The sequence below is a fragment of the Pelmatolapia mariae genome, linkage group LG10_11 (genome assembly GCF_036321145.2).
Source record: "Pelmatolapia mariae isolate MD_Pm_ZW linkage group LG10_11, Pm_UMD_F_2, whole genome shotgun sequence".
Taxonomy (NCBI): Eukaryota; Metazoa; Chordata; class Actinopteri; order Cichliformes; family Cichlidae; genus Pelmatolapia; species Pelmatolapia mariae.
The window spans coordinates 39,722,274-39,734,324 of record NC_086236.1 but is presented as its reverse complement, the minus strand read 5'-3'; the positions used below and the strand labels follow the sequence as shown (position 1 = coordinate 39,734,324).

The 12,051-nt window shown below is 38.0% G+C and overlaps 1 protein-coding gene across 4 annotated transcripts in view; it reads left to right on the top strand.

Annotated features, from left to right (window-relative positions):
• The window catches only part of tsnare1 (T-SNARE Domain Containing 1), a 242,069-nt gene that overhangs the window by 135,128 nt on the left and 94,890 nt on the right, over positions 1-12,051 (top strand). For all 4 annotated transcript variants that reach the window (XM_063487893.1, XM_063487894.1, XM_063487895.1 and 1 more), the window contains exon 8: positions 3,582-3,731. In XM_063487893.1, the coding sequence (XP_063343963.1) occupies positions 3,582-3,731 (150 nt within the window). The remainder of the gene's footprint in view (positions 1-3,581; positions 3,732-12,051) is intronic.

Below are 12,051 nucleotides of genomic sequence, written 5' to 3'. Positions count from 1 at the left end.
TGCGGTTTGCACTGCTGTCACTTTACAGCTGGACGTGACATTAGTAAGGTAACAACACATTAATACAAGAGCAAATCTCTACTGCACTTAAAACATGTAAATAAAAAATCAGTCGAAACACTTTTAGCAAATTTCAAACCAAAAGTCAAGTTTTCAGCATACGTTACCGTGGTGATTTAGCGAGGTAATAAGAGAGAAATGTTTGTGGCCCAAAACACTCTGACTTTGTGCTTGACGTAGCACACTTAACCCATTAATCTTTCTTCATTGTACAACCCTCAATACTGCAAGGGAGATCACCATGGTTGGATCAACATTCAAAATAAGGAAAGCAACGTTTCTTTTTGAAATCTATCTTTGATCTAAAAATATCATCAAATCAGATCCATTCTTTCCCTGGGCAATATATCCAACAGTTTTTAGAGAGAATTAAATTTCCATATTTTTTGTGTACTTTGCTAAGTTAGCTGGCTGATGTTATTGTTTGGGTTCTAGACATATTTGAGTTTCTTTTTAGGTTTTACTGGTATTCTAGTGTTGACCCTGAGATAGGCTGGTGACCTATTCAGGGTGTACCTCACCCCTAATAATATAGAATGAAAAAGACAGCTGCAAAAAAACAATCTTTTACACTAAGTGGATAAAGTATAGTGTACAATTGATTGCATGCTCAATCATCCAGGTAAGACACTTGAATGAGTAACTAAACATTTCTCCCACTGAAAACGGTACATCTAGATGAACAGAATCAGCGTTTTGGGAGCTTAGTTCTTGGGACATTAATTTCTGATATAGCCTAGCATTAGCATTTAGCTTCTTGTAATTCCATTTTATAAAAGTACAAGCTTCAAATTTGACAAACTTGTACAAGTTTGTAAAATTAGTGTGAACATTATCTTGTGAAGTAAGTTAAAAGAATCTTTTGTTGTGAATATTTTTCTACTGCGGCAAATTGTTTGGGTAATTGGGGAGAAACTACAATGACATGTAGGTGTATCACGTATAGCTAAGAGGAAGCAGCTCTCTTTCTCACTCAATATCCACCAGGGTGTTTGAAGGTCTCAAACATGCTTTTCTGTTAAGCTGAAAGGAGAATGACTTGCAGTTTGAACTGGTTGAACAGTATTCTGCAAAGAACCATTGTTACTACACACACCCTCTAAAAAGCCATCTTATTTTTTTGCCCAAACAGAGAGATGACTCACATGTATTAATGTTTTATGCCTCCCTGAAGGCCTATAACTAAGGTCTATTATACTGCAAGCTTTAGAGATAAAGGGCTATGGAGGCGGCAAACTGTATAATACATTACACAACTTAAACTACATTCAATGCATAGCAGGAAGCTCTCTAATCAGTGCATATATTATGGAAGAAACAACTGGTCAAATATTATTTTATGTAACCATAACAACAATATTCTGACTTCTCTGCTGTACATGAAGTAGAAGACGTTAGTAGACAGGAAGTGATGAGAGGTACCCTGACGTTTGGAACGTCATCCATATACATGCAGAAAAACACTTTTCAAACCAATGCAAATGTTATTGACTGTTTCCCACACACATCTTCAATGAACATCATAGATGACCGGAATCAACAGCAGGGAGCTGTGTGAACCAGTGTGTGAACTTGTGCAATAATGTGTCAGAATGATTGTCTTGAGAGTCCCTTTCCATCCATGTAATGTACTAATATATTCTGGGGTGTTATGTATGTATGTGGAGGAGTGAACACCCAGAGTGTGCTAAGGAATGGTGAGTCACAACATGGCCAGTAGACAGAGTGCTGTGACTAAGCCTGAGTTGGTTCCTGTGCTCTGACCCACACTGGTCCCTCTACCATGAATTAGCTGTGCACTCAACCACATAAAGGTGAAACACATTAGCAATGCAAAAGAGTAAGCAGACCTCTCTCCGTGTCTCTCCTCTTCCCTTATGCTTTTGCTTGCACATGAAACAAAATGTGTGCATGTACCACATGTAGCCTCAACATTCACGATCTCCACTAACACACAGTATATACTGATAATGGCTACACCACATGCTCGTAACAGAAATGTTAACAAATTTGTACCAAAACAAATTCATGGTTTTAACCAGAAGGTCAATCTGAAAAAACATAAAAATGGCTACAACTGTTACTCTGATCAAGTCTGACAACTATCAACTATAACAGAAGTTATAGTAGAAGATTGGAGACTTTTGTGATTCATATACATATATATGTCGTAGTATTTGTATTTGTAGTATATGTATTAGTATTAAAGTCCTTAGTCAATAGACCTCTCTGCATTGTTATTAATCTCTGGCTCTCTTCCACAGCATGTCTTTATCCTGTCTTCCTTCTCTCACCCCAACCAGTCGCAGCAGATGGCCCCGCCCCTCCCTGAGCCTGGTGCTGCCGGAGGTTTCTTCCTGTTAAAAGGGAGTTTTTCCTTCCCGCTGTTGCCAAAGTGCTTGCTCATATGGGGTTGTATGATTGTTGGGATTTTCTCTGTATGTATTACTGTAGGGTCTGCCTTACAATATAAAGCGCCCTGAAGCGACTGATGTTGTGATTTGGCATTATATAAATAAAATAAAATTGAATTGAATTGAATAAACCTTTGATGCAAAACACTGCTTATACAGTTTCTGTGATGTACACAAAGAGCAAAATGCAAACTTGAAATTCAAACTACAGAAAAAATCTGCACTGATGCACTTGTAGCTGCTGATTTAAGAACAGGAAAACTAGGGAGCCAAATGTACAGCTGGAGGTTTGCTAAAAGAAATTGATTTAATGGTTAGCTTAAAGTAGGTTATATAATAAATAGGTACATAAACGTAACATTAATTAATCAATTTTATTTGTCAGTGCATTTATATTTATACAGCACTAAATCACAATAACAATCACTTTAAGGTGTTTTATATTGTTATATTGTACTGCAATAATAGAGAGAAAACCATAGCAATCTCGTTTCCCTCTATGAGCAAGCACTTGCTGACAGTGGGAAGAAAATCTCCCTTTTAACAGGAAGAAACCTCCAGCCAAACCAGGTTCAGGAAGAGCAGCTATCTGCTGAGAGTGGTTGGGGCCGATAGAGGGTAATAATGTTTAGCTAAATATAATTAATTTTTGCTTACAAAATATCAAATGAAATAATAATTTTGAAGTAATAAGATCATTTAGCAAAAAGTGAATGAAGCCAAGACAAGATAAATTGAAATTACATTATAATAATAGAAAAGTAAAAAATTTAAGAGGCTATGTTAATGGTGCTAATTACACATTTGAAATGTGTAAAATGCTTAGTCAAAAATATATTTTCACTGCTGTTGTTATATTTCATTCTGACACATATCACTAAAAAAACCCATCAAGCTCAGAGTTGGATTGTCCATGAATTTTAAGATGAGAGATAAAAGACAGCAGTAACTGGTAGTTGATGTGATAATAAGTTGCTGCTACTTAATCAAAAACCCGAGCACTTGTATTCCCAGGCAACAGACAAAGTAACTGCTCACTGTCTGAATTTTTGCTGTTACTGCTATACCTTTTAAATCTAATGAAAGCAAATGTCTTTGCTCTCACAGAGTCCCCAGACTCCATCCAGTGAGCAGACAGAGGAGGGTCCACTGTTTGGAGCAGGCTCAGAGGGAGGAGGTCAGGCTTTCCTGTCTGAGATCAGTGAGGAGGACGTGGAGGTGCTCCGTCAGAGAGAGGAGGCCTTGCTTCAGATTGAGGTAAGAACAGTGACATATCATCAGCTCAGCTGAATTCATCAGACACAGAGCTCGTATAGTTCTCCTACTCAAACACCTACTAGAACAATTCCAGTCAGCTGATGGTCAATGAACAGCTCCACAGAAGCTGCTGGAGATTAGAAGCCTTACTTAACTATAACTGCACCACACGCCATCAAAAAAGAAAAGAAAAATGGCGTGCGGAATTTCCACAGTCAGTATAGGTTGTGCTTGTAATCACCACAGATGTGGTCCTGTGTACACATATGGACACTACTGTAGCCATCGTCTATTGCATCTTTCAGCAACTTTTTGCAGGCTGCCTGACTGTAAAGAGCTGTTTGTTGCACCGAAACTCTGCATTTTGTTGAGCTTATGAAAGAAAAAAAAAGAACCCAGCTCAGCAGATCTGCACTGACACTCAGCTCCCCAGGTTTCTAAAATATTATACAGCAGTGGAGAAAAATACAGGAAACCAATATATGTAGTAGGAGAGGTTATTTGTTCTTAAAGCAGAGCAGAGTGTTTTAAATTAACTGTTGTAATATAAGCTTACTAATGCTTTGGCTCGAGTCAAAAGAAAATAGTGTGGTCATATTTCTTGGTATTGTGTACATAAACTGTAAAAATAAATTATCCAAACCAAAAATAAATTAGTCTTACTAATAAGCATTGTGTGCAGTGTGTGTATCATTGCCTGATAGATATTATCTGATTAATCTGTGCTAGTGAACTTTACTGTTGTCCAAAAGTGAGCATCAGTGAGACAGTCTGTTGCACTGATTCACTGACGCTCTTTCATTACAACCAGCACACACTGCTGTGTATTTGGATTTATTCTCACATATGCCCTCACTACAAATAGTCCCTTACAAATTCATTCTCCTGTGTTGTATGAGCTCCCCTTGTGCCTCGGGCTTATTTAAAAAAATGAAAGTTATTGCCAATATAATAGAAGCTTTCTGTGGTCAAGATTATCCAGCAAATGCCAGACTACCCACGTCCGTGATGAAATGTAAACAGGTATCTGAACAAAACTTGATCCAATTCCAAAAAATTAATTTTACCTTCTCAATTGAAGACAAAACTGAAGGCAGAGAGAACCACAAATACGCAGCAATTGAAGGGAGGAAACACAGAATTTAAGTATTCCATGTTTTTTTATCTTCAAATAATTTTCACGCTGCTATTAAAAATAATCCATGTATATAAAATTGTTTATACATACAGTTTGAGCCTCTGAAAATGGGGTACAGTGTATTCAAATGACTGTAATTGAAACGTTTTGTTAAACCCACTGAATTAAAGCTGAAAGTCTGCAATCACATCAATCATATCTTAGCTGTTTGCACACTACCAGAGTGGATTTTAAATCAGAGGTAAAAAGTGTCATTGTCCAGGAACGTATGAAACTAATAGTAAGCCTCTTTACTTATACTCCTAGGATTACTAAACTACTTGCACCGCAATGACAACTCATTTCTGTGTGCAGAAGTTATATGCAGTAAAAATAAAATATGCTGGCCATTTACTTTTAAAACAGCCACATACCTGAAATACCACAGCTGAAGAAAACACTCTCCAAAAAAACGATGAAGAAAAACAAATTAGGCATTTGTTTTCTTCAAATACTGCCTCCCAGGAGGCCAACACATGCCAAGTTAGTAACTAGAAACTCAAACAGGCTTCGTCTTCGTCTCCCACCTCCAAAAGCTTATTAGTATTTTGTCACAGTACCCCCATGCTGCTGCAGGATATTGAATGCTGCCCAATTACTAAGGTGCTTATAGCCTTGTTTGTTCCCTTACCTAGGTAAAATGTGTATGGAATCATAATGCTTCTCAGCTAAAAAAAGTCAGCCACTCTGTTGCCAACACCCTTATCAATAATTGGGAAGATGCCCTTTCATTTGGGTGCTTATCCTGATTGCCAGTATTAGGTTAAGTGAAACTAGATAACAGAATGACATACTGGCTATGTTGAACTCACGTCATGGCAAAAGCCTCAGGTTGAGTGTTCAGCGCATTTTCAAAAAGGTATAGGGACTCAGAACATGCTCTTCAAAATTAGGGTAAATATCATCCTTGTTAGCTGCTAAATGCCACTGCTATGTTTGGCATCTCAAACTATGTCAATAAGCAGGTTATACAGGGTGGTGCCCACTGTGGTTTTAGGCGCCTGCTTGGTGGAACCCAGGTTAAAGCAATCAGGCTAAGACTATCGTTAAAAAAGACTAGAAAATTAACAAAGAGCTTGAAAATGATAGCAACAGACAATGGCCCTAATCCAGGAAGCACCTCACAAATCTGGTTTTCTGTTCAAGAAAGCAAGTGAACTTCCACTCTGAGTCAGTTACCACGGTAACAGACTGTGAACTAAACCTGCTCACTGGCAGGTTTTCTTCAACAAACTCTGAGTTTCTCTCTGACTCCTCCCCTACTGCTGCCCGTGAAACAGCTGAGTGCCACTCAGATGCAGCTGAGGGGTACCTGCAGGCCAAGTAGAACATGTATAGTGCAGGAGGAATGCTGCTGATTTCAACTGAGGATATAGTCAAACGTTACAAGGAATTCTTTGAGGACCTCTTCCATCCCACTGACACGTCTTCTGTAGAGGAAGCAGATTCTTTAAATATTAAAGGTTACCGTCCCAAAGCCTAATAAAGGAGACAGGGAAATCACTGCAGTTTTTCCGCACATCAAAGTGAAGTTAATTTTGATTGAACAAGTATTCTTGGTATGTGTCCTGTATTCTAGTCGCTTACCTAATAGTATGTTCAACTGCTATACTGTGTTAATACATACAAAGCCTCACTATTTGGATGATTGACCACTGTAACCACTTAACATCGACCAGATCTTTTGGGAGACAAAATCCATGCCTAATCCATATACAGCTGTGACAAGTGTTGGGTATTATTTTAGTTAAATATTCAGATTCTCAGAAACTAGATTATACATTTCAAATAAACTCTTGTGAATTCAGGATTTTTTTCTTTGTTCTTTTCTTAAAAGCTTTTCTATTTAGATATTCCAAACAGGAGAGAGCCTATAAAAAGGGATGGATAGCAACCAAACCTAAATCCTAATCCTAAATTTGATAGGTGGTGATTTTTAGCAACCACAGTTTAATGTTTGTCTTAACTTAACCACACTAAGACTCATGATGTTGCTTTCTGGTCCTAAATAGGAATGGGAATCAAGAACTGGTTCTTGCTGAGAACCGGTTCCCGGCAGTTTGATGCCCTGGAAGTTAGTCGCCTTGCCTTATTGGTTCCACTTGAACTTGCATTACCATCAGCTGGTTTCAGGTCATGTGTCAGAAGAGTAAAACAGTGATATGGTCTGCACTAGAGATATGGACAGTACTTTAACTTTTTTCAACTGTGATGATCGCTTTGAAGTCTCTGTGTTGGTTTTCATCTTTGCCTTGTGCTGTCAGCTTTGTGTTCGTACCTAAATACTAAGAGAAAGATCACATGTGTGTTGTTATTAGGATAGGGTTTTCTGTTGGTGTCTGGGAGTGGTAGTTATGAGACAATATGTTTCGTATGTAACGTAACGAGTAGCGTAACGAATTGCTTTCCCTGGCAAGTAATTAAGTAACGTATGGCATTACTTTCAAGTAACCTTTTCTTTGTAATATGTGTAATACTCTATTTCTTTGTGTAATGAGTACAACACTGATCATAGCAAAAGGGGGGGGGGATACCTACAGCATGCTTAAGCAATGGTGGTGATTCTTGAAGCAGAGCCAGTGAGAACTTGATACGTAATATCAATAATAGAATTGGAATCGCTAAATTCTTGTCAATTTCCATCCTGAATGTTGTGCTACCGCCATCCACCCAGCCACGTCTGCATGATTTCCATGAATCACATTACATACGCTTCCCACACTAGAGAATTATTGCAGAAAAAAACAATGCACTAAGTAATACTAAACACTCACTACACCAGTTGTGATTTGTATGTTTCGACAAGAATCCTGATGTGGGGGGCTTACTGAATAGTCCTCTCTGGTTGTACACAATCTGCTGTTGAAACTTTTGAAGACATATTGTAAAACTTCACGAGCCATCTCAGAAGCATATGGCTGAATGATAGAAGATAGAAGCCCGGCACATGCCGCAGCAGTCAGCTTTTAAATTGACAAGCCTTTATGTGACAGTCCAGCATCAGATGGCAGCTTGCCGTCCAGCAGTTTGAAGAATAATGATAATGTTTTAGGAGCACTTTGCGGTATAATGAAGATGTATCTCTGTGCCCAGTCAGAGCTGTTTGAACTTCATCAATGTTTCAAATCAGCTAATCCCACCGCAGGAGCTGAAGCCTGAATAGGAACAAAAAAAAGCAAGCGCATCAATCTCTCTCTGCAGAGTGACACACAGTGAAAGAGCTGCCGCACGAATGACAGCTTCATTTCAGCACTGCAGCAGAGATGGGCCAGGCAGATGATTGGTGTTCAGACAGGGTCGTCTGGTCCTCGCTTTAGTTATAGCAGCATGGATAAATGTCATCGTCAGCACTTAGGCAGGTGCTGAGGGGCTTGACGCTGTTTCTTTGGGAAAAGCGATAGCATCTGACAATGTGTTTTTTCACCTCCACACCACCCTTCTCGCCTCTATCCTTTCAGTCCAAACATTGTACCCGAACATCCTTCCATACCACTAAATCAGCAGTGTTTGCTGTGAGTCCCAACATGCCACTTTTTTTTTAATGGCTTTACTCCCAGAGGAGCCATGTCTGTCATCGTTATCAGTCTCTCTCTTTCTCTCTCTCTCTGGGAAAGGTTTGTGGTTCTGAGGTTAATTTTGTACTCCTCAGAGACTCAATGTGCCATATATGCGTGCTCTGCTGAGGCCTCCTGGCTGCAGCTGTGATCCTGATGCACTGACTAGAAGCTACAGAAGTCTTCCTGTCAGCTTTGCTCTCCAAGTCCATTAATGGCTCCCGTACTTTTAATTCCTTAATATCAACCAGGTCAATGGCAGATAACGTTAGAGCTAGGATTTGGAATATCCAAATACAAAAGGCTTTATCTGCAAAACTGTCATTTGAAAATGTCTGAAAGATAACATCATCAGGTTTCCTAAAATGTTCATAGAAAATCAGCCTTAACTGGATGGCAGCCTTAAAAAGTGTGTCGAAAACTATAGCAGTAAAATCTTAGTTAGCTGGATGATTAATAACCAAGACAACCAGGAGATGATGTTCATTCACATAACATATGACACATAAAAATAAAGAAAACACAAGGATTTCAAAAAAACATCTTTATTTTATCTGACAACGAGGACCTTGTGTTTAGAAAAATGCTGCGAACACCAGACAACACCGAAGGCAGGGATGAGATGCAAAAGGCACAGGTGTGTCCAGTTCAAACAAAGCATCACAATATAATTGTATAATAATATAAAAAATATAAATGTAGTTTATAACAGAATCATGGAACAATACATAAAGACCACACACAAATATCCATTCATCCATTCATTTTCTTCCACTTATCCAAGTCAGGCTCATTACATATATCAATCAGGTCAATTTAATTCATTTCAGCTCAATGTAATATGATCGACAAACAACTATACATCTTATGCACGTGTGTGCATGCATCAAAGTCATATAAATTGGGCAGGCAGATATACCACATATCCTTCTTCTTGGACTATTTTTTAATTTTGAGATGTAGTTTGACTTATTGAAAGTTTGGAACTGGACTTATTTGGAATTGGTTACTAATTTACAACCTCATCTGTCAAGCAAAAATCACATGTTCTGTGTTAGTTCTTTTATTACGAGTTTGTGGAGCCTATGCTTAATCTCAGGTTAGGATCTGTCTCTGCTGATTAATTAAGTGCAATCTGAATACCACACCTGGCCACGAGAAGCAGTGGAAAAAAGGTCCACAGCAAAGTCTTTCTGTCTTATTGATGCATCCTCAGGACAATCCATCCACATAGTTACACTTCAGATACAGTGGAAAGACCCTCAGATAAATCAGTTCACAGGCAAACAAGACTTTAATAGTTGGAGCAGAAAGTGTCTGAGAGAATTTGGTTTATTAGCAAAAACATCTGTTATTAACCTCTACCATCAAAAGTGCATTGATTTTCCTGTCTTTATACACTGATGTTTCTAGCATGATGGCAGATCATCTAGTGTGGGTCAACAGATAAAAAGAAGATTGCTCTCTATGAAATCTGTTTGCGTCTCACTGCACACATTAAATTCCTTTTAACATTTTTCCATTACTGTAAAATTGGGAATCAGAATAACACGATAACTGTCACAGCAGATAAACTATGGTATTATTTCTGATATACAGTGAAAATGCCATACAACAACAAACCACATTAAAATATTTCAACTAGTTCTGACATGTTGCTGAAATTGATTCAACTACTGATGAGAAAAGCCCTTTAAATAATATACAGATAGATAATATAGAAAAAAATGATATTGATATTTCATTAAATTTTAATTAAATTATAATAAAGTAGGTCATTACATTAAAAAAATCTAACAATTCCAAATATTTTCTCTTTTTTTTAATTAACTGTCATAACTACATTCACCACAACTGAACAATTACATATTTAAAATAAGACTATACAGTTAAGACTTTTGTAAGGATTGGCAACTCAAAAAACCTTGAAATAGTTGAAATGACATGGCACTAAAAAAGAAAATACATTAAAAAAATCAGATTCATGATGCACGTCCCCAAAGTCAGAAGGGGACAGAAAATTCCACATCAGTCTTTGTGGTGTCTTTCAATGGGCCCACCATACACAATGTGTCACCAATAAAAATAGTATTTCTTTAAAGATTCTTTTGTATATATACTAGAAATTGAATTTGCTTATCTTTCAGTTAAGTACAAAATTGTACTCTACATACCTTCAAGGAATCTCACACTTCCACCAAAGTCAGTCAGATGAATGAATGCTGAATGATGAAGTTAACCTCTGTGCCCACAAATATTAAGTTCTACCACCATCTGTTCTCTGTTTAAGCTGATTTGATCAAGTGTAGACACGGGGTACTGATAAGTGCTGATCATGCATTAGAAACTTTTTGGGATGGGGCTAGACTATAAGTCAGAGGTAACTTTAACTGTTCTGGGTGCTGAGCATACCCTCAGTTATTTCCACAGCAATCTGGCCAGCAGTGACGATAATGTTAAGTGTTGGTGTGAGCCAAAATGTTGGGTGAACAGATGGACAGATCTGCTGATTCCAGGCCCATCGCTTGTGTAGAAAAGCTCTTGAACAGTGACAGGAGTGAATGTCATTTGTTGCCTTCATCCTTTTGTTCTGAAAAAAAAAAAAAATCACACAAGGGGAAGCAGATTGAGCCTCAGCAGACTCCAACGTCTGTCTTTAATATTTCAGCTTGGTCTCCTTGTTGACCTTCAGGTCCTGCTGCTGGCATTCACATTGTTCAGGGATGTCTAGTCCTTGGGCTACTGCCAAAGACGAGACATGATTTTACATTTATAAACAGTTTATTTAGTCACAGCGAAAAAAAATAGAGATGTCTCTCATAGACTAAATGTTGTAAAAAGGTCATTTTTTCCTCCTCTTCCTCCCCCCTTTTCTCACCAGCAGGCGTGCACGTAAATCTGCTTAACAGTTTTTCTGCTGCAGCAATGACACTGTGTCCTGTTGCCCAATGCCTTTAGACTCGGGTGGTAGATGTGGAGAGAGTTTCATATCAGCATTAAGCACACGTATCAAAGACAGTGAGAGTGGGATAGGCAGGGATGTTTTAGTGTCACAGAAAATACCAGACCTACTATTTGTCCTTCATCTAAGCTACTTGTATCTTCAATATCTTTACATAACAGTGCTTCTTACAATCCACCTGATGATTACAGTGTCTTATTGGCGTAACTCTTTTTACTCAGAAGTCAGCTTTAGCTGACTGGAGAAGCAAACTCGCTGGGCCAAAATTCCTTTAGTCTTGTTCAAAACATCAGAATTGGAGTGAAATTTGAGACTCCATTTAAAGATGAGTGGATCCCTTTAGTTTATTTTTTGACAAGTAAACAACATATAGTTTTTCCTCAAGATCCATAACCAAATAATGTCATCCAAACAATGTTGGTCTTTTAGCAGGGACACATAAACGTATCAGTTTTGACGGCGTTTTAAATTAATTCATAAAAACTTTAACTCCTACTAAAATTAACATCCCATAAAAAATACTGAAATTTTCTCTCATCGAAATGGACGTTTTTCTAGAGCTCCATATATACTGGTCAGCTACATTTTAGCCTGATCAAAAGTTTAAAACCACTTGAAAAAAGGCAA